This window comes from Ornithorhynchus anatinus, chromosome 5 (genome assembly GCF_004115215.2).
Source record: "Ornithorhynchus anatinus isolate Pmale09 chromosome 5, mOrnAna1.pri.v4, whole genome shotgun sequence".
Taxonomy (NCBI): domain Eukaryota; kingdom Metazoa; phylum Chordata; class Mammalia; order Monotremata; family Ornithorhynchidae; genus Ornithorhynchus; species Ornithorhynchus anatinus.
Genome location: NC_041732.1, coordinates 42,001,537 through 42,023,149, shown reverse-complemented (window position 1 = coordinate 42,023,149; position 21,613 = coordinate 42,001,537). Strand labels below are relative to the sequence as shown.

Genomic DNA, 21,613 nt, shown 5'->3' with positions numbered 1-21,613 from the left:
ATAAATATGAAGAATTCTCAGGAACCAGTGGATGAATGATTTACACTGGAAAATACAAAAGCCACTTGGGGAACCACCTCTACTTCCTCATCCTGAATCTAGCCCCATCTCTTTGTGGATATTGTTCACTTTAGGATAAACATTACACTTCAAATAAAAACAAATGGCTAAATGGAGATGATAGGGATGAGAGTGATGCCAGAAGAGGAGGTCCATATGAAGGAGGTCCCCTTTTCTCCCCTTTGTGAGATGTCTGGTGCTGAGTGTTATTCAAATTAGTTAATGTTGAACTTTTGCTTATGGTCCCCAAAGATGGATTCTTAGGCACAACATCCAAATTTATTTTTTCCAAATGAATTTGAGGTAAATGCTTCAAATTCAGTTACCTGGGTTCATTTCTATTTCAGGTCTTCTGGTATTATTGTTATTATCATTACTATTATTATTGGTATTATGCCCCTACACACATACTATAGGAGCTTAGCAGGCATCTATGGCTTTGTTTTATATCTGGACCTCGAAGAGCAAGCTCCTATCTGTATAAGGGATATCAGAAATAGATTCGAGAAAAGCAAATAATGTTATTAAGCAACATAGAACAACATCTAGCAGATTTCTAATTGTTTTCAAAGTAGATAATCAATAGGGAGCCTGCATCAATCATTTGACTTGTTTCATCTATAAAAGAGATTTTTAAGGGATAGATTGCTAAATCTAAAATCATTAATTATCCCTGCAATTGTGTTTTAAAGACAACAATCGCCGAGTGATTCAGCAACTGCAAAACATCTGCCACAAGGTTTGAAGGGCGGTTGGTTTTTCAGTTTTAAGAAAAAAAAATTACACTTCTCATGCCAAATAAATTGTTTTAATTTTAAAACAGCCTGAGCTTTCATTTTCATACAATTAGAAGACCTCCAACTCAAGTCTTGGCTCCCACAGGCTCAATAAGTATAAACCTCCAAACCGCTCTGTAAACTCAACTCTCCTGCCCTTCCCCACAACCCATTATAGGCACATTTCAACCTCGTCATTATCATCACCGACAACCCTACTGAATGATACCTCCTGTATGTAGTGCTTTGTACTAGGAGCTAGGGAACATACCACAGCAGTAAAAGGCCCTGCCTGGGACATCCACCTCTCTACCCTCATTCATTCATTCAATCATATTTACTGAGCACTTAGGTTGTAGAGCACTCTACTAAGCACTTGGGAGAGTATGGTTCAACAATAAACACACACATTCCCTGCCCACAACAAGCTTACAGTCTAGAATGAGGGAGAAATACATTAATATAAATAAATGATAGATATGAACATAGGTGCTATTGGGTTGCGAGGGGGGAAGAACAAAGGGAGCAAGTCAGGGCACTGCAGAGGGAGTAGGAGAAGAGGAAATGGACTTAGGGATGGCCTCTTGGAGGAGATGTGCCTTCAATTAGGCTTTGAAGGAGGGGAGAGTAATTGTCAGATTTGAGGAGGGAGGGAATTCCAGGCCAGAGGCAAGATGTGGGCAAGAGGATGGCAGTGAGATAGATGAGAAGGAGGATACTCTCCTTATCGCTCTCTTCTTCAAAGCCCTCCTAAAGTTGCCTCCTCCAGGAGACGTTCCCAGGAGAGTGGCCTAAGTGGAAAGAACACAGGCCTGGAAGTAAGGGGAGAGGGGTTCTAATCTCAGGTCTGCCACTTGATTGCCGTGTGACCTGAGTAGTCACTTAACTTCACTGTGCCACAGTTACCTCATCTGTAAAATGAGGATAAAGTATCTATTCTCTATTCCTCTTGGATTGTGAGCTTTATGTGGGGCAGAGATAATATAATCTGCTTATATTATAGCAACCACAGCAATTAGGACAGTGCTTGGCACACAGTAAGCACTTAAATACCACAAATTTTATTAATCACCACTGATCAATCCACCTTCCTGGCCATGTTAACCCAGTAGCCTTGGCAATCACAATTATCTACTTGTCATTTATTTATGCATTTTAGCCTGTTTGTTATATACATTTTCTTTGTTTTAACAGTGGTACATTTGTCCTTTTATTCTGTCTCTATTACATTATGAACTCCTTCAGGGAAGAATTAGAATCTTTTACTCTTTCATATGTTCCCCAATCTCAGCACAGTGCTCTGCATGCAGCGGGTTCTCAATAAATATCACTGACATTGATACCCAGCAATTGAAGCAGTGTGGCCTAGAGGAAAGCACAAAGGTCTGGGGGTTAGAGGATCTGGTTTCTAACCCCAACTCTGTCATGTACCTGTTCACTGACCTTGAGGAAGTCACTTAAATTCTACTTACACTCATGAGCCCCATGTGGATAGAGAACAAGTCTGGGAGTCAAAGGGTCATGGGTTATAATCCCAGCTCCACCACTTGACTGCTGTGTGAACTTGGACTAATCACTTCACTTCTCTGGACTTCAGTTACCTCATCTGTTAAATGGGGATTGAGACTGGGTGACCCACATGGGACAGAGACTGTGATCAACCCGATTTGCTTGTAACTACCCCAGTGCTTAGTACAATGACCGGCACATACTAATCACTTATAAATACCCCAAATATTATGTGGGACCTGATGATCTTGTATCTACCCCAATGCTTACTACTGTGCTTGGCACAAAATAAGTTCTTAATAAATACAACTATTATTATTATTGTATTGTGCTCTCCCAAGTGCTTGCTATCATGCTCTGCAAAACAATAAGCACTCAAAAAAATAGCACTGATTGATTCCCAAAGGACACAGATTTTTCCAAATCAAGGCAGCTTTTGAGAGGCCCCTGGCCTGTTCTCTATCCCATCACAGCTTTCTCAAAATTCTTCAGATCATTATCCTTCATTATGAGATCAAAACCAACCTAAAAACACATCTTCTCCAAGAAGACTTCCCAGATTAAGCCCTTTATTTCCCATCAGCCCTCCCCTCTGTGTTGACTATGTACTTAGCTGTGTACCTCTTAAGCATTTTAAACTAAACCCATCCCCACAAAATTTATGTAGATATTTTTATTTTGTATGTCCCTATCCCCAATCTATTTTAATTCCTGTCTCCCCCTTTAGAGTGGAAGCTCCTTTTTTCAAATGGCATTTGTTAAGTGCTATATGCCAGACACTGAACTAAGCACTGGGCTTCTTACAAGCTAATCAGGTTGGACTAAGCACTGGGCTTCTTACAAGCTAATCAGGTTGGACATGATCCCTGTCCCACATGGGGCTCACAGTTTTAATCCCCATTTTACAGATAAGGTAACTGAGGCACAGAGGAATTAAGTGAGTTGCCTAAGGTCACAGAGAAAACAGCAGAGGAGTGGCAAAGCCAGAACTGGAAACCAGGTCCTTCTGACTTCCAGGCCTGTGCTCTATCTAGTAGGCAACACTGCTTCCTTGTAGGCAGGGATAGCATCTACCAACTCTTGGGTTTCACTTTCCCAAACACTTAATACAGTGCTCTGCACAAGCAGGCACTGTGAGCTCGTCCTCTAAACGGGGAGCTCATTGTGGGCAGGGAATGTGCTTGATGTTATATTGTACTCTCTCAAGAACTTAATACAGTGCTTTGCACACAGTAAGTGCTCAATAAATACCATTATCAATAATAATAATATGTACCATTGATTGTCAGTCAATCATATTTACTGAGTTCTATGTGTACAACATTGTACTGCGTACTGGGGAGAGTACAAATCAACAGTAAACAGACACACTACCTGCCCACAGTGATCTTACAATCTAAAGACTGATTCCTACAGAGTGATGCCATACTTCCAGGCTTGTCACTGGACCCAGAGACAAACTGTTATGGGACCCAAAGTTAATTGATTTTACTTTATAGAATCTCTATATCTGCCTTGCAGTTTTTGTTTTTGTTGGCTTCTAGGTGAACAACCTCCTTTTTTCAGAGGCACCCTTTCAGGTAGTGATGATGTTAGCAAATAGAGCTATAATGGTGAAGGAATCTGGTAAAATGAACTTCAGATTGGCTGCATAGCTCAACAAATGACACCCAAAAGGGGCAATTGTTTTGATCAATTTGTAGGCTGCATGGGAAAATTGAAAATGAGTGTCACTAGTAAGTTTTACAACTAAGGGGTGACAAGTGGAGTACAACTAAAATGAAGTCTGGCTAGAATGGTCTTGTGCACGATGTGGATCATGTGAGCATTCTGTTGTGGGTGTGTTGGTTGAGAAGCAAATTAAATAGGGTAGAGATTGTGAAAAGAGGAAATGGAAGGGCTGCAGTGGGGTGTAATATTGAGCAGAGCACTGTGCTAAGACCTGGGGAAAGTACAAGAGTTGGTAGACACGATCCCTACTCACAAGGGACTTACAGTCCATAGAAGGAGACAGATATTAAAATGTATTAAAAATAGGGGAAATGGCAGAGTAAAAGGATATGCACTGTTGCACTGTACTCTCCCAAGCACTTAGTGCAGCGCTCTGCACACAGTGTTTAGTAAATATGACTGAATGAATGATATGTACATTAAGTTGTGTGGGTTGGGGGAGGGGTGAATATCAAAGTGCTTAAGGGCCACAGACCTGTGACAGCATAGCATAGTGGAAAGATCATGGTCTGGAGAGCCAGAGGACCTGGGTTCTAATTCCAGATCGCCCATTTGCCTGCTGTGTGACTTTGAACAAGAGACTGTAAGTCTAGTGTAGGCAAGGATTGTATCTCTTGATTTCTGAAATTTACTTTCCAAGTGCTTAGTAAAGTGCTCTGCACACAGTAAGCGCTCAATAAATATGATTGAATGAACTTGTCTGGGCCTCAGTTTCCTCATCTGCAAAAACTTGGGAATTAAAAACTTGTTCTCCCTCCACCTTAGATCGTAAACCCCTTGTGGGACAGGGACAATGTCCGACCTGATTACCATGTCATCTATGTGAACACTTAGTACAGGGCCGAGTACATTCTAAGCATTTAAATACCACAACTATTATTTGTGGTATTATTATTATTATCATCATCATTACTATTATTACCAATCACTAACAATTTATTGAGCCCAATTCTCCTCCTTGAACTATGAACAATCAGTGGTGGGAAGATAAAGCAATTCCCCCTGCTCTGCCCTGTTCTGTGGCCATCAATCACTAAATCAGTAGTATTAAGTAAGTATATGCTGTGTGCACAGCACTGGGCTAAGCACCTTGGAGAGTGTGCCTGCTTAAAAACGTATTGTCTTATCCTCAAGAAAATTACAATTTAATGGAAGAGCAATTGACATATAGTTGGGGGAGGGGAAGAAATGAATATCTTTCAACTCAGTTCATTATCAAGTGGGCTGCCTGTGGCAAAGGCACTGTGGATCTATTTTCAGCCCTCTTCATAGCTTAGTCACATGATTCTCAAGTTGCATGTCTGCTTATTTGGACTAGTTAAAAGGGACACAGATCCTGTGGGCTTAAAAATCCCCTGGGCTAAACAGTTAAGATGGGACACAAATATGTGCTATCTGTAAAATAGGAGGGGAATGGTGTACATGATATCTGAGCAGGGCCATGGGGAGTCTTTGGCTTCCATATGCAATGCCTGCCAGTTATGGCCTCATGTAAGTCCTCATTTCTTCTGCTCCCATTCCCTTCTGTGTCACCCTTGCATTTGGATTTCCTCCGTTTACTCATCCCTCCCTCAGCTCAAAGAGCATATGTATATATCTCTAATTTATATTACTGTCTCCCTCTCTAGACTGCAAGCTTGTTGTGGGCAGGGCACCTGTCTCCAACTTTATTATACTCATACAAGCGCTTAGTACAGCCATTCTACACACAGTAAGCACTCAATAATTACAATTGATGGCCCTGTGGAACATCACCAGCTCTGTGTTGCAGCCCTTATTCACCCTTCTTTCTACATTGCCTATGCACTCAGATATGTGGCCCCTGAGCACTTTGATATGCACCGCACCCCCAGCCCCATATCATTTATGTACATATCTTTTTACTCTGCTGTTTTCCCTAGCTGTAATTTATTTTAATGTCTGTCTCCCTCTTGAGACTATAAGTTCCTTGTGGGCAGGGATTATGTCTTCCAACTCTATTGTACTGCACTTTCCCTAGTGCTTAGTTCAGTGCTCTGTCCAGAGTCAGCACACAATAAATACCACTGACTGATGGATTAATTGGTCCTGCTGTTATTGGGACCTGCCTGTGTCCCCTTTGTCATGTACTGTAGCAATTTCTACCTTCTCAATTTTCAATCAATTGTGTTTATTGTGTGTTTACTGTGTGCAGAGCACTGTATTAAGTGCTTGGGAGAGTACAATATAACAGAGTTGGTAGGCATGTTCCCTACCCACAGCGGACTTACAGTCAAACATCCATGGCTCCCAGTCCTGACACCTCAGGACCAAGGCTCATGCATTCCTCTAAACTGAAGACTGCATCATCACTGGACAGGGGTGGCTGAAGGGACTGTCTTTCTCTAAGAGTGATACCTGGCTATCGGACGTACAAGTTTCTAGGATGTATCTGGATTAAGGAACAAATGGCCAGGCTATATAAACAGATTTATTTCGTATATATCATTGAAATGGCTGAAAGAAGCTGAGGATTCATATCAGGCTTTTAGAACCTGAGCAAAAAATATGGTTCCCTTATGTAATAATGAAGTGCCATGGTGTCAGTAGGAGTATAATAATAATGACGATGATAATATTGCATTTGTTAAGTGCTTACTATATTCCAAGCACTGTATTAAGCACTGGGGTAGATACAATTGAATGAATACAAGATAATCAGGTCCCACATGGGGCTCATGTTAAGTAGGATAGAGAACTGATATTGAATCTCCAATTTTCAGATGAGGGAACTGAGGCACAGAGAAATTAAGTGTCTTGCCCAAGGTCATGCAGCAGATAAGTGCCGATTCTGGGACTAAAACACAGGACCTCTGACTCTTGGGTCTGTACTCTTTCCACCAGGCCATGATGCTTCTACAGAGGTGGTAGATGCAATCCCTGCCCTCAAGGGAAGAGATGGCAAACAACCTGGGAGGTCTCTCAAATGCTTATCTCCTTCTGAGAAAGCCATCGTACCTGCTCTTGACAGCTTCAAAATCCCTACAAAAAATGTCTAATTGGTCACACCAATACGGTGGCAAGGTGCATGAGTCAAAGGGCAGTGGAACTCAACCCTCATCACTGCATTTCCCTCTAAGAAAGAATGGTAAAATCTCCAGTATTTGTTGAGAATAACTATTACATTTTCCCATTTCTTTATAATGTCATTGCAAAGTGTCCATTTTCAGTGTTTTGTGCTTTTAAATGATTTTCTTCCTTAAAATAGGGTAACAATTTACAACACTGATGACAATGTGACAGCAGAATTTGAATGCTGAAAATAACAGTCTAACAGTGCTAAAAATAAACAAATAAATATGACCCTACAATTTGCCAAAGAGAATGAAATCCACTTTTCCACAATGCATAACAATCCAGTCAGTTCCTGATCAATCAGCTCCTTCCATTAACGTGGACTGAAATACACGATTCTAGGTTGCTGTTCTACAGATAACTGCTACTAACAGCCAAAAGCTTTCTTTGATGGTACAAAATGTGAAAGCCCCAGGAAACCAGGAAATTAATTAAGAACCAGACTGTATATACTCAGGAGTTTGTATGTCACAGTCCACTGAGTATCATTAGCTAAATAACTGGAAGAGCAGGCATTCAAGGTGGAAATAGCTTCAGTGTGAATTCCTTTGGCTAAAGGAAGCTGTCTTGCTCATGGTGAAAAGGCAGTGGTGTGCTAGATTGTCACATCCTTGATGGCCGGGATCCTGTTTTTTTTTTTAATAGTTCTGTTAAGAACTTACTATGTGCTAGGTACTGTACTAAGCACTGGATTGGATACAAGTGGTCAGATTGGACACAGTTCCTTTCCCACATGGGGCTCACATTCTTAATCCCCATTTTACACATAAGGAAACTGAGGCACAGAGAAGTTACGTCACTTGCCCAAGGTTACACAGCAGACAAGTAGTGGAGCTGGGATTAGAACCCAGCTCCAACTACTACTTAGCTACTAATTCTAAATGTACTCCCCCAAGCGCTTAACACAGTGCTCTGCACAAAGTGAACCCTCATTGATACTAATGACTGATTTCCTGAAGATGTTGCCAGAGACAAAAGAGCATACAAAAGGTTAGTGTATCCCCCCCATGACTAGATAACATTGTCCAGGAAGAGAGTCTTGTCCTGGCAAATTTCTGCAGAACTTTCTCTCCTTTAACACTGCTCTACTCAGACTAACTCACCTATTAAGTGGCCAAAATTTTAAAATCCAAGGGCTCTACTGGAAAGATTAAGCATTAGTAACAGGATGGATCTGATAGTCCACTAAGACTCTGCCTCATCTTGTACTATTAATGATTCTATTATAAACAGATCCCAATCCAATGCCCAGGGGCTGCACGAAGTAAGTGTTTAATATTGATCTATGATTTTGGAGGATCTATCTTAAAAGGCTCTTTAATTACCTCCAGATGTATTAATCCCCAGGTCACTACAAACATATGTGTGAGTGCTCTGCCCTTCAGCATCACAGCAGGAGCAAGACCACCAAATGACAGAGTAGCTTACGTGGCTGTCAATCAATTAATACCATTAATTGATCCCTTACAGTATACAGAGTACTGTACTAAGTTTTGGGAAGGTGCAATACAACAGAGTTGCTAGTCATGTTCCCTGCCCACAGAAAGTTTACTATCTAGAGGACTGGCTAGAGACCAGGCCTATGTCCCCTACTCTGCAAACAGTGTACCAGGTTGAGAACTTTCAATAAATTAACCCTGCTAGGGGGAGTTTTACACTTAACTTCTTGTTTTGCTACAATTATTCCACCATGGTATGCCATACTTACCAGTAAGCTAAAAATGAAAAATGATGAAGTCTTGAGCACTTCTACATAAACATAAGAAAGACAAAAAAGTTTTCAGGGACTGTTGGAGAATCCTTACATGTATAGCTTCATTTGTTTCTCCATCTCACTGTTTGTCAGATTCTTACTCCGATAGGAAAGTGTGACAGGAAACGAATACAAGGTAACTAACCTTGCAAATGAGAGGGTTTAGCTGCTTCTTGAGAAAGGCTGTCATGCCTCGCAAAGAAAGTGGAACAGGTTTGTGTATTAAGATGTTTAAGAAAAAAACAAAACAGCAGCAGCTAATTCAGCACCACCTTGGCACCCTCACCAGCTGATAAATGTTCTTGAAAATCTTAAAGGTAGGTTTGTAATGGGCTAACACCTCCAAACATTTCAAGTTAATCATCCACTGGGAATAACTTTTCGTATTACTGATTGCTGCCTAATTAACTTTTCTTTTTCTCACTCCTGCTTCCTGTAATCTCCACTCTCCTTTTTTCTCTACCTTCTTCTCTCCATCTTCCCCACAAGAAAAGGGAAGTGAGGTGGAGCCCAACATTTCATTTATTGCATCATTCTAGTATTTTTCTATAAATCCAGAGGGCTACTTTTCCAGAGGAGAATACTGAAAAACCCTTGAACTCTGCAGACCTAAGCTTTTTCACACAGATGGGAGGGGATGAAGTTGGGGGAGGGGGAGCATGGCACCTAGAAGGAGGAGAAAAGAAAGATGACACACCCCATGGAAAGCTGGTAAAGCAATGTGCATGTTGTGAGCCCCATGTGGGACAGGGACTATGTCCAACCTACTTAGTTTTTATCTACCTCAGCACTAGTACAGTGCCTGGCATAGTAAGCACTTAACAAATGCCATTAAAAAAAACATAGTCTAGAAGATGAGTTTACATTCTAGACGCCAACTTTACAGTCCACTAAGGACTGTGTGAAATGTTTGTAACTAACTGTATTGATTAATCTAAATGTCCATCAGTTATCAGCCTGGGAGAAAAAAAACCCTTCAATTTTAAGACCCATAATATTTTTCATCTTAATAATCTTAAAATTGTTTCAGTACCAGTAGGCTACACACACTAGCTTGCATTCATCTCCTCATCAACCAATCTAACCTTTGAAGTTGGAAGTACAAAACAACATATGGCCAAGACAATAAGGATTATGACAGTAGGTGAGAAAGCTGCTTCAATTAAGAGCGTGAGCCCGATGTGGAACACGGACTTGTCCAACCTGATTAGCTTTTATCTACCCCAACGCTTAGTACAATGCCTGGCACATAGGAAGTGCTTAACAAATATCATTTAGAAAGGGGCAATAAATAAATGCTTTGTTGAGGCACTGTTTTATCCTGGCAGACCAAGAATAGGTATATTTCTCCGGAAAATTTCAAATCAAATGCTTTTGCTTTCCATGACACATTCACAAACAATTTCACAGCTACGAAAGATTGGCTGAAATGTTTTGGTGTTCATATAATGTCTCATATTCACAATATTTGGATAAAAAGGGAGTGTCCTCCAGCCATGCCTTTGTATCTGAGGTCTGCAAAGCAATAGGAAATCTTTATGTCTTCTGAAAAAAATCATAGATTGATTCAGTTGCTGGGCTTTAAAAAACTATGCCCAAATGCTGAAGTCTTACATAAATGCTCTGATAAACATAAAACTTTATTGATGATAACTGAGACCAGAATTGCCTTGCAGTTTATCTATTCAAGGAAAAATCTAGCTACGTTTACTGTTTGTACCATTCCCTGACTGGGCAATGAGGTGAAAGGCAGGATATTTCAAAGAAATTTCAATCATTCTCTTATTTATTAATCAATAGCACCATGTGATCTTCCAAAATCCCCACCACAAAGCAGACATATTTACTGAGCGCTTACTGTGGGCAGAGTACTATACTAGCATTTGGGAGAGTACAATATAACAATAAACCATCACATTCCCTGCCTACAATGAGCTTATAGTCTAGAGGGAGAGAGATATATTAATAAGAGGTGAGGTGCAGGCTGCAGACCAGTGGTGTAGTAGGCTACATTCGGCACACCAAGCTCTGATGACTCCAACCCATTAGGAGTATTCTCAGTTCTGAACAGTAAAACACGTGCTATTACCACACTAGCATTGCGGCTACAACACAGAGCTGGTGCATCTGCCAATGGGCCACTAAAATATTCAGCAAAGTGGGAAACCAAGGGCAATGGGTCAAAGGAGTCAAAGAAGCAGGGAAGCAGCGTGGCCGAGGGGATAAAGCACAGATCTGGGAGCCAGAGGAACTGGGTTCTAATTCCTGCTCCAACACTTATCTGCTGTGTGACATTAGGCAAGACACTTTACTCCTCTGTTGCCTTAGTTTCCTTAACTGCAAAATGGGGATTCAATATCTGTTCTCCCACTTACTTGAACTGTGTGCCCCATGTGGGACAGGGACTGTATTTGGCCTAACTTGTATCTATCCCAGTGCTTAGAACAAGTGCTCGATACATAGCAAGTGCTTAACAAACACCATCGAACAAAAAACATGGCAATGGGCTGCTGCTTGTCCTGGTGGCACTGCTACCAACACAGGTGAAAACAGGCATGGGAAAGTCATGTGGGGTAGGAGTGTCTGCTTTGTGGTGGGGATTTTGGAAGATCACATGGTGTTATTGATCAATAAATAAGAGAAGCAGCGTGGCCTAGTGGAAAGAGCATGGGAGTCAGAGGACCTGGGTTTTAATCCCATCTCTGCCAAATGCCTGCTGTATGACCTTAAGCAAGACACTTACCTACTCCATGCCTCAGTTTTCCTCTTCTCTCTCCTTCTTAGACTGTGACCCATATTTAGGACAGGGGCTGTGTCCAATCTCATTCACTTGTATCTACCCCAGTGATAGTGTTTAACAGTGTTAAACACACAGTAAGCACTTAAATACCATTAAACAAGGTATTTACTGTTTTCTTTGTGCAGAGCACTAAACTAAAGTGATTGGGAGGTGGTAGACAGATAACCTACCCACCAGGAGCTAATAGTCCAGTGGGGGTGATGGACATTAAAAGAAATTACAGATATGTACCTGAGTGCTGGGGGCTAAGGGTGGGTGAATGGGGTGGAGTGCTTAAAGGGTACAGATCCAAGAACATAGGCAACACAGAACAAATAAGGTGTAGGGGAAATGAGAGCTTAGTCAGGGAAGATATCTCGGAGGCCAGAGGGAGGACAGAGCCAAGGGCCGGCAGCAAGAGAGATGAGATCCAGGTACACTGTGGAGATTGGTGTTCAAGGAGTTTAGAGTGTGCGCTGGGTTGTAGTAAGAAGTCAGTGAGATAAAATAGGAGGGGCGAGGTGATTGAGTGCTTTCAAGCTGATGGCAAGGACTATATGTTTGATGCAGAGGTGGATGGGCAACCATTGGAGTTGGGAGGCCTGGACAGAAGGGGTTTTTTTAGAAAAATGTTCCAAGCAGCAGAGTGAAATAGGCCTGGAGTGGGGACAGTCAGGAGACAGGGAGGTCAGCCCAGGATGCTGATGCAGTTGCAGAATCAGTACAATAAGTGCTTGGATCAGAAGAGTAACAGTATGAATGGGGAGGAAAGGATGGATTTTACAGAGGTTGTTAAAGTAGAACGAAGAGGACTTGGTGACAGATTGAATATGTTGGTTGAATGAGAGAGATGAATTGAGGATAATGCAAAGTTACAGGCTGGTGAGACAAAGGGGATAGTACTGTTCTCTACAGTGATGGGAAAGACATGGGGTGGACAGAATTTGAGTGGGAAGATGAGGAGTTTTATTTGGACGTGTTAAGTTTGAGATACTGGTGGGACATCCAAGTAGAGATATCCTGAAGGCAGGGGGAAATGTGCAGAGAAAGAGAAAGATCAGGGCTGGAGATTAAGGTTTGGAAATCATCTGTACAGACTGTAGTTGAAGCCATGGGAGTGAATGAGTTCTCCAAGGGAGTGGATGTAGATGGAGAATAGATGGAAACCCAGAATTAGGCCTTGAAGGGCTTCCACAGTTGGAAGGTGGGAGGCGGAAGAAGAACCTACAAATGAGAATGAACGGCCAGAGAGCTAGGAGAAGAACCAGGAGAGGACAGTGTCTGTGAAGTCAACAGTACATAATGTTTCAAGGAGAAGGGAGTGGTCCACAATATCAAGAGCAGAAGAGAGGTCAAAGAAAATTAGAAGGCAGAGGATCTGCCAAGAAGGTCAATGATGACCCTAGAGAGAGCAGTTTCCATGGATAGAGGGGCAGAAGCCAGATTGGAGAGGATCAAGGAGAAAACTGGAGGAAAGGAAGTGGAAGTAGTGGATGTGGAAAAGGAAGTGGAAGTAGTGGATGTGGACAATCATTCAAGTGCTACGGACAGGAAGTCTTCCTAATACCATGTCAGTGACCTCACTGCCCTTTACTGGACTGTCCATCTCCAGGACACACAGTAAGTGCTCATGAAATATCATTGATTGAATATCATTTTGTCCCTGTGAAATCAAAACCTGCTCTCCTTGGAGTAATGGGAAGACAATGGAGTCAAGCAAACTAAGAGTCTGAAGATATCTCAACTGGACCATGATGCAGAGACTTTGCCAGCAGCATGGCATAGTGGATAGAGCACAGATCTAGGAGTCAGAAGATTGTGGGTTCTAATCCCAGATCAGCCACTTTGCTGTGTGACTTGGGGCAAGCCGCTTCACTTCTCTGGGCCTCAGTTACCTCATCTGTAAAATGGGCATTGAGACTGTGAGTCCGATGTGGGTCAGGGACTGTGTCCAACCTGATTTCCTTGTATCCACCCCAATGCTTGGTACAGTGCCTGGCACAGAGTAAGCGCTTAATACTACAATTATTATTATTATTATTAACAACAATCTAATAAACCCCTTATCTGTGGATTAGACATTTTCTAGGAAATGATTAATGAATTCTTTATGATGGTTTCACTATGTATTCCTTACAAATATATTCTACAAATAAATTCAAATGGATCACACCATAGGTCCATCACCACTGCAAAAAGTTAAAAATGTGTGAGCCTGGTCTTTGCTTCTACTAAATTAATGCCATAAAATATACTTACACAGCCCATTCGAGCTTCTCATTCTTGATTGAGTTGTAGAGCGCCTGCAAGGAGAATAAACAGAACATAATTACTCTTTCAATCTGTCATATTTTAGATTTTCATGTTTGCTTTTTATGGTATTTAAGTGCTTATGCTGTACCAGGCATTGTGCTAAGCACTGAGGTAGGGACAAGGGAACAAAGTTGGACAATTTCCCTGTCCCACACAGACCTCACAGTCTTATTCCTCACTTTATATATTAGGTAGCTGAGGAACAAAGAAGTGAAATGACTTGCCCAAGGTCACCTAGCAGACAAGTGGTAGGGCTGGGTTTAGAACCCAAGACCTCTGACTTCCAGGCCCGTGCTCTTTCCACTAGGCCACAAAATATGTGGAGTGACTGAGGAAGTCAGCAAACTATGACTCTTCCTAGACACTTTTCCTGGAGATTAATAATGTTGGTATTTGGTATTTGTTAAGCGCTTACTATGTGCCGAGCACTGTTCTAAGCGCTGGGGTAGACAGGGGAATCAGGTTGTCCCACGTGGGGCTCACAGTCTTAATCCCCATTTTACAGATGAGGGAACTGAGGCACAGAGAAGTTAAGTGACTTGCCCACAGTCACACAGCCGACAAATGGCAGAGCTGGGATTCGAACTCATGAGCCCTGACTCCAAAGCCCGTGCTCTTTCCACTGAGCCACGCTGCTTCTCCATAATTGGTCTTGGTATACTGGTGCCCATCGCACCCAGCTCTGGAGCACAAAGCTTCCCCAGAAGGCAGTGGGAGATTAGCAAGTAGTGAAGAGAAGTCAGGATACGTGGACCCATTGTGTAACAGGAGTCCTGGGAACATTTTTCTATGGCATTAAAAATACCAAAATTAAAAGGAAACTATTTCAAAAGCAGTGTGGCTTAATTGAAAAACATGGATCTGGGAATCAAGGGACCTGGAGTGTAATCCTGGCTGTGCCACTTGCCTACTGTGTTCCCTTAGGCAAATCACTTAACTTCTCTGGGCCTCAGGTTCCTCATCTGTAAAATGGGGATTACACAGCTGTTCTCCCTCCCCTTTAGATGATGAGCTCAGGTAGGACAGGGATTGTATCTGACCTGATTATCTTGTACCTAACTCCAGGGCTTAGCAAATTGCTTGCCACACAGCAAGCTCTTAACAAAAACCAGTTATTATTATTATTGTTGTGGTTGTTGTTAAAAGCACAACACACAACAATGAGTTACTTATCCTAACAATGAACCTCAACCTGATGTAAAGTTTGTACAATATGCCCTAGAATGTGGGGTTTGAAATACTGCAGAAAGCCATACTAAAGAAAATTTACGTTGCGGGACCCAGGCCAGGTTTGACCCTGGACACATGCAAACAACCATTTCTTCAGACTCTGCATTTTATTGTGACCAGACAAATGTGCTGTCAGGAGAACATTTCCTAATTCTGCTGTTGCCAAAATGTATAGCAAGAAAATACATTATGGCAGAACTGACTGTAATTTTCTATCTTTGGACATGTATTTTGGTTCTGTGATTATTCATTGAAATAATTAACCATTCTTAATATGCCATTGTTATTGCTGAAATTAAGAGCACTAAAGAGGGCGAGAATCAATCCTCGAATAGTAAAGAAATGGAGAATCCCTTTGTGGTGAACCCTCTTCATCTTACAGATTAGTGTCCCAATTTGCAGAATGATGTGTTTAAACAATCTGGGATTTTAATTATATTTCACTCTAAATATAATTCCAAAGTGTTAGGAAAAACATGCCAGTAAGTTTCCCTAGAATCACAGTAAAAGCAGCACAAAGTTGCAGCAATAGTGCAGTTTAGTGCAGAAAAGAAATAGCAATTTAATAAAATAGTTCTAGTTCTGTTTTCATTACACAAAGTTTCTTCCTGAGCGATTCCCACTGAAATACATCCATATCCACCCTCTTCTTTTACCCAAACTGCTCCCCAAATCCAAGCTTCTTCAGAAAGCCTTCCCTAATTAAAAGAAAAGTGGCAAATTTCCTTGATCCCACTCGCCTATACATGAAACTCCATTGATTCCTCCATCACTCACTACCTCATAATATTGACTTATCCCTTGGTGTATAATGATCCCAATTAATCAGCATAGGCAAAATGCGCTTAGCAATACACTAAACAGCCCAGAGGACTAATTTGCCAAAAAGAATAAACACAGACAACAGGAGAATTGGACTTACTGTTACCATATGTTTAGTGTATGCTGTTTATCAATGATGTCTATTTATTATTTGGCCCTTATATGCAATTGCCCATTTCACTGCTCACTTTGTAAAATTTCTTTATCCGACTCTTTTTGCTGGTGACAAGGCAACGAAATGCCATACCCCAAACCTCCACTTTATGTTAATTCCAGCATTCCAGAGCACAAGTGAAAGAAAATACACGCAACAGTCCTTTTGATAGCAAATGAAAAACAAATACTTTTGACAGAAAAAGCCTTGAGCCCTTTGTAAAAAAATAAAATAAAATAAAATTCCCTGCCTGGAAGAGTCTTATGATTATGAACTACTTTTTGCCGTAGATGCAATGACTTATTCAAACCCAGGTCTCCAAACAACCCCATATATTAAGAGCAAAACTTATTTGTTTGATAGGCAGGATTTCATAATTAATGAAGTGCTAATTCTTGGGCAATCAGCCAATGGTCACGAATGTGTTGAATAAGAGAGCATCATTTCAATAGTAATTGGAAACCTCATCAGAGATAATTATTACTGCTGAGAAATAGAGTACATACTTGGTCATCATAGGGGAAACGAACAATGACCAACGAAACCAACATTATATTAACAGAGGAAAAACATATCTCAAAAGAATTGCATGGGTTTCAGGAATGCCAACATGGCTGAATCAATCATATTTATTGAGCACTTACTGTTTGCAGAGCACTGTACTAAGTGCTTGGGAGAGCACAATGTAACAGAGTTGGTAGACATATTCTAGAGCTTAGAGCCTAGAGGGAGAGACAGGCACTAATAGAAATAAATGAATTCCACATACATACATAAATGCTGTGAGACTGAGTGTGGGAATGCAAGGGTGACACAGAAGGGAGTGGGAATACAGTATTGCTCCAGTAGTAGAAGGGAAAGAGGCCTTATTGTGTGTTCAATTACATACATGGAACACTTTATCCCTACAAAGGACTTTGAGATCAAAAACTGCAATGGGAAAAAAAAGTCAGGGCCCTCAGTCCTAATCTCTGTAATTTAAAATTTCCTGGAGAGAGAAAGCTTGTCCCCAGAGAAAAGGTATCTAATATTGAAATCTAGGGAACTCTGTATTTCATTATTCACCCTTAGAACAAATTCTACCCTAGAACAACCAAAGGATTGCTTCCAATTATCATTTTTTAAATGACAGAACATATTGTTCACATCAACATCTCAAAGGCATTGTACTCCACACTGATTACTCAGTTAGACCAGATGGGCCATCACTGTCACAACAACATCTCCTTGTCAGTAGTTCAACTCTAGTGTTCAGTTACTGTAATTGAGATTGCTTTTCTTTGCTTTAAGAGAAAGCAGCATGGAAAGAGCATGGGCCTGGAAGTCAGAGGACCTGGGTTCTAATCCTGTCTCTGCCACTTTCTGATTGTGAAACCTTAGACAAGTCACCTACTTCCTCAACTGTACAATGGGGATTCAATACCTGTCCTCCCTCCTATTTCGACTGTGAGCCCTATCTGGGACAGGGAATGTGTCCATCCTGATTAACTTGCATTTACCCCAGAGCTTAAAACACTGCTTAACACATAGTAATACTTAACAAATACCATAAAAATAAAAAAAGAAAGGGAATATATAAGTTTTCAGAGTTCCTCAGGAACACAAGGTTTAAAAAGTATGTAGTATGAAGAATAATATCTAACGGGGTTGAAATGATATGGAAAACAAATAAGGGGGAAAAAAAAGAAAGGGAAGAGTAAAAAAAAAAGAATGATAGAAAAGAGTAAGCAATGGCCAAGTCCTAGTTTTATTAAAAGGATTCATGATGTGACTGGAAAAGCACAGATGAAGTGCCACTGCCTCATGGCAACTGGTAGAATATGCTGGTAGCATATTCCTCTGCAGCTAGGAAAATCAATGGCAACTTGATGACTGTTCTGCAAGCTCTTATTTGAGGCCTCCTATATTGCAGTGGAATGGTTTCAGTAAAGAAACCCAGGGCATAATGAGTCTGGAGATTGAATAATCTCGAGCCCTTAAGTGGAAAGGCAGTAGGCGTTACTACTATGACTACTGTGGTGTCTTCTTGGGCGATGGAGGATTCAAGTCTGAGGAAACAAGGCTCTACATTTACCAACACTAAGGAGCTGGGAAAACCTAAATGGCATTCTTTCATACCTACTAAGGTTTTGAAAAATATATTTTGAGTATTTTAGTGTACTGGACATGACAGGGATGGCCACACCTCCAATGAACTGCAAACCCAAAATAGGAGGTCAAAAGCTGCAGATGCAAAATGATTCCTTAAACCAGAATGTCAGGCGGGCACTCAGGGTGAGGAAGGGAGGACTCCTCACTCTTGGCTTCAAAGCTCTCCATCACCTAGCCCCTCACACCTCACACCTCCCTTCTCTCCTTCTGCAGCCCACCCCATACACTCCGCTCCTCTGCCACTAACTTCCTCACTGTGCCTCCTTCTCGCCTGCCCCGCTGTCGACCCCTGGCCCACGTCCTACTATTGACCTAGAATGTGCTCCCTCCTATCTGCCAAACTAACTCTCTTCCCCTCTTCAAAGCCCTGAGAGCTCACCTCCTCCAGGAGGCCTTCCCAGACTGAACCCTCCCTTTCCCTCTGCTCCTCCTCCCCTCCTCATTCCCCCTACTCCCTCCCTCTGCTCTTCCCTCTTCTCCTCCTTACAGCACTTGTGTATATTTGTATATGTTATTTATTACTCTATTTACTTTGTTAATGGTGTGTGTATATCTATGATTCTATTTATCTTGATGATATTGATGCCAGACTACTTGTTTTGTTGTGTTGCCTGTCTCCCCCTTTTAGACTGTGAGCCCGTTGTTGGGCAGGGATTGTCTCTATCTGTTGCTGAATTGCATATTCCTAAGCACTTACTACAGTGCTCTGCGCATAGTAAGCACTCAATAAATACAATTGAATGAATGATGAATGAATGAATGAAAAGTGAGTAATGGTGACAAGCAAGGGGAGCTGGACCAGGAATTGCAGCTGGGGTCAGTCACTACAACTGACCCTGACTGAGGCTCAGGGAGGCAGAAGCACCACAACAATATTGCTCACCACCATAGCAAAGAATTAAGCAATAAAGCACTTGTTATCTAGCTTTTCACCATGTGCTGTGCAGCAAGTGAAGAAAGCAGCTAGAAGCAGTGTGACCTAGTGGAAAGAAGATGGGGCTGGTAGTTAGGAAATTGGGGTTCTAATCCCAGCTCCCCAACATGCCTGCCAGGGTACTTTGGGCAAGTCACTTAACCTATAAGTGCCTCAGTTTCCTCCCTCTCTACATTCGACTGAGAGTCCCATACGTGCCAGAGACTGTGCCTGATATGACTGTAGTAAACTGTAAACTCCAGTACTTAGTTCAGTGCTTGGCAGTAACCACTTGATCACAATTATTATTGTGCTTCCCCTTTTTCTTTATATTTGTTAGTGCTTACTATGAGTTGTGTTCTAAGCATTGGGTTAGGTATGTGTTAATTAGTTCATACACAGTCCCTGTCCTGCATGGGGCTCACAGCCTAATATAGGAAGGAAAACAAAAAAATCCCCATTTTACAGTTGAGGAAACTTAGGGCCGGAGAAGTCCTCCTTCTCCTTGTCGTCCTCCTTCTGAGCCATATTTTGCTAAGAGCCACAGTTTACCCATCCCTGTTAAATGACATATGCACAGGTACATATGTAGAAAGTCCCTGAATGGATAAAAATGGGCACTGATGATCAATAATTCAATTTGATTTGAAATAGCTCTAATAGTCCAAATATATTAATAAAATACTTGTGACTTTCTTAATGAAAAGCACAGTCCATGAATAATTCAAACTGAGTTTCTTCAAACTGAAAATTCATCAAGGCAATAGAAAAATTAACTCTTTTTAAGAATCCATACTTTAAATGATCTTTTATGTGCAAAATGTGGAAATGGAAAATGGAAATTTTATGCATAGGTACAATGTACAGGATCTCTTCACAAACAAGATAAACTATCAAATATATTTATATTAATAAATATAAATTTATAAACTATAAATTATCTCTGAAAAAGACTGGTAAGCTGTTTGGGTTATACATGACAGGCATATGTTCTTCAATTCCACAAAGAATTCATTCTGCTATTAAATATTGTTAGCCATTAATCAATTTTTATGACCTCTTGCATCTATTAGTGATTTCATCTTGAGAAGCAGTAGACAATTACATTACAGCTAAAAAACAAAGCTATACATTTCTTCTCCTGGGTTTACTAACAAATTCTTGCAATTACTCATAATTTGACACAGTATAAGCAGTGTGGCCTCGTGGAAAGAGCATGGACCAGGGAGATAGAGGACCTGAATCCTGTCACGTGACCGTGGGCAAGGCACTTAATTTCTCTGCGTCTCGATTTTTTCATCTGCAAAATGGGGATTCAATATCTGTTCCCCTCCCTTTTAGACTGTAAGTGCCATGGGGGACAGGGAACCTTTCCAATTAGAATATCTTGTATCCACCTATAAGCTTAGTACAGAGCTTGGCACACAGGGAGCACTTATTATGGTTATTATGATTATGAATAATAATCATAATAAAAAGAAAAATATTCAGCCTCCATTGCAACCTACAAGTTTGCTGAGTTTTATGCTTCGCCTAAAACAGGCTCAGAGTCAACAGGAAAAACTAATATTTTGAATCATTTCCCAAATGTCCCCCAGTGATGCCTGTCATTCTGAATGTATACTTAAAACACAAGGAATCCTGGTAATAATTTATTAGTAAACCAGGTCAACCACAGTCTATTTCATCAGCGGACCTAGAGGAGGCACTAGACTGAATATGAGAAATCTCAGGCATCCTGCATATAGTGATCAGAAATTGCAGTTTGGCCAGAATAGTCTGTTTTTTCCTGTCCTCTTCCCCATCCTGATCCAGTTAGTGTGGGGAAGGGAGGTAGCTGCAGGGAGGCCTAGTGGGAAAAAGTACAAGAGTGCACTGTTCTTCCTCCTACTTAGACTGTGAGCCCCTTGTGGGACAGGGACTGTATCCGGCCTGATCAACTTGCATCTATCCAGTGCTTAGAACAGTACCTGATAAACAAGTGCTTAAGAAATACTGTTAAAAACATATGCCTGTCATGTCTTAACAAGTGCTTAAGAAATACTGTTAAAAAGGGTGTGTGTCAGGAGACCAGGGTTCTCATCGACCTGGGTTCTAATCTCAGCTCAGCCCCTTGTTCATTCATTCATTCAATAGTATTTATTGAGCGCTTACTATGTGCAGAGCACTGTACTAAGCGCTTGGGATGAACAGGTAGGCAACAGATAGAGACAGTCCCTGCCGTTTGACGGGCGTACAGTCTAATTGGTCTTCTATGTTACCTAAGGCAAGTCACGTTTTTTCTATGCCTCAATTGCCTTATTTTTAAAATGATTATTAAATCCACATT

The 21,613-nt window shown here is 41.2% G+C and overlaps 1 protein-coding gene across 5 annotated transcripts in view; it reads right to left on the bottom strand.

Annotated features, from left to right (window-relative positions):
• Positions 1-21,613, bottom strand: part of PSD3 (pleckstrin and Sec7 domain containing 3) — a 418,976-nt gene that overhangs the window by 104,699 nt on the left and 292,664 nt on the right. For all 5 annotated transcript variants that reach the window (XM_029066223.2, XM_039912019.1, XM_029066224.1 and 2 more), the window contains one exon: positions 13,961-14,004. In XM_029066223.2, the coding sequence (XP_028922056.1) occupies positions 13,961-14,004 (44 nt within the window). The remainder of the gene's footprint in view (positions 1-13,960; positions 14,005-21,613) is intronic.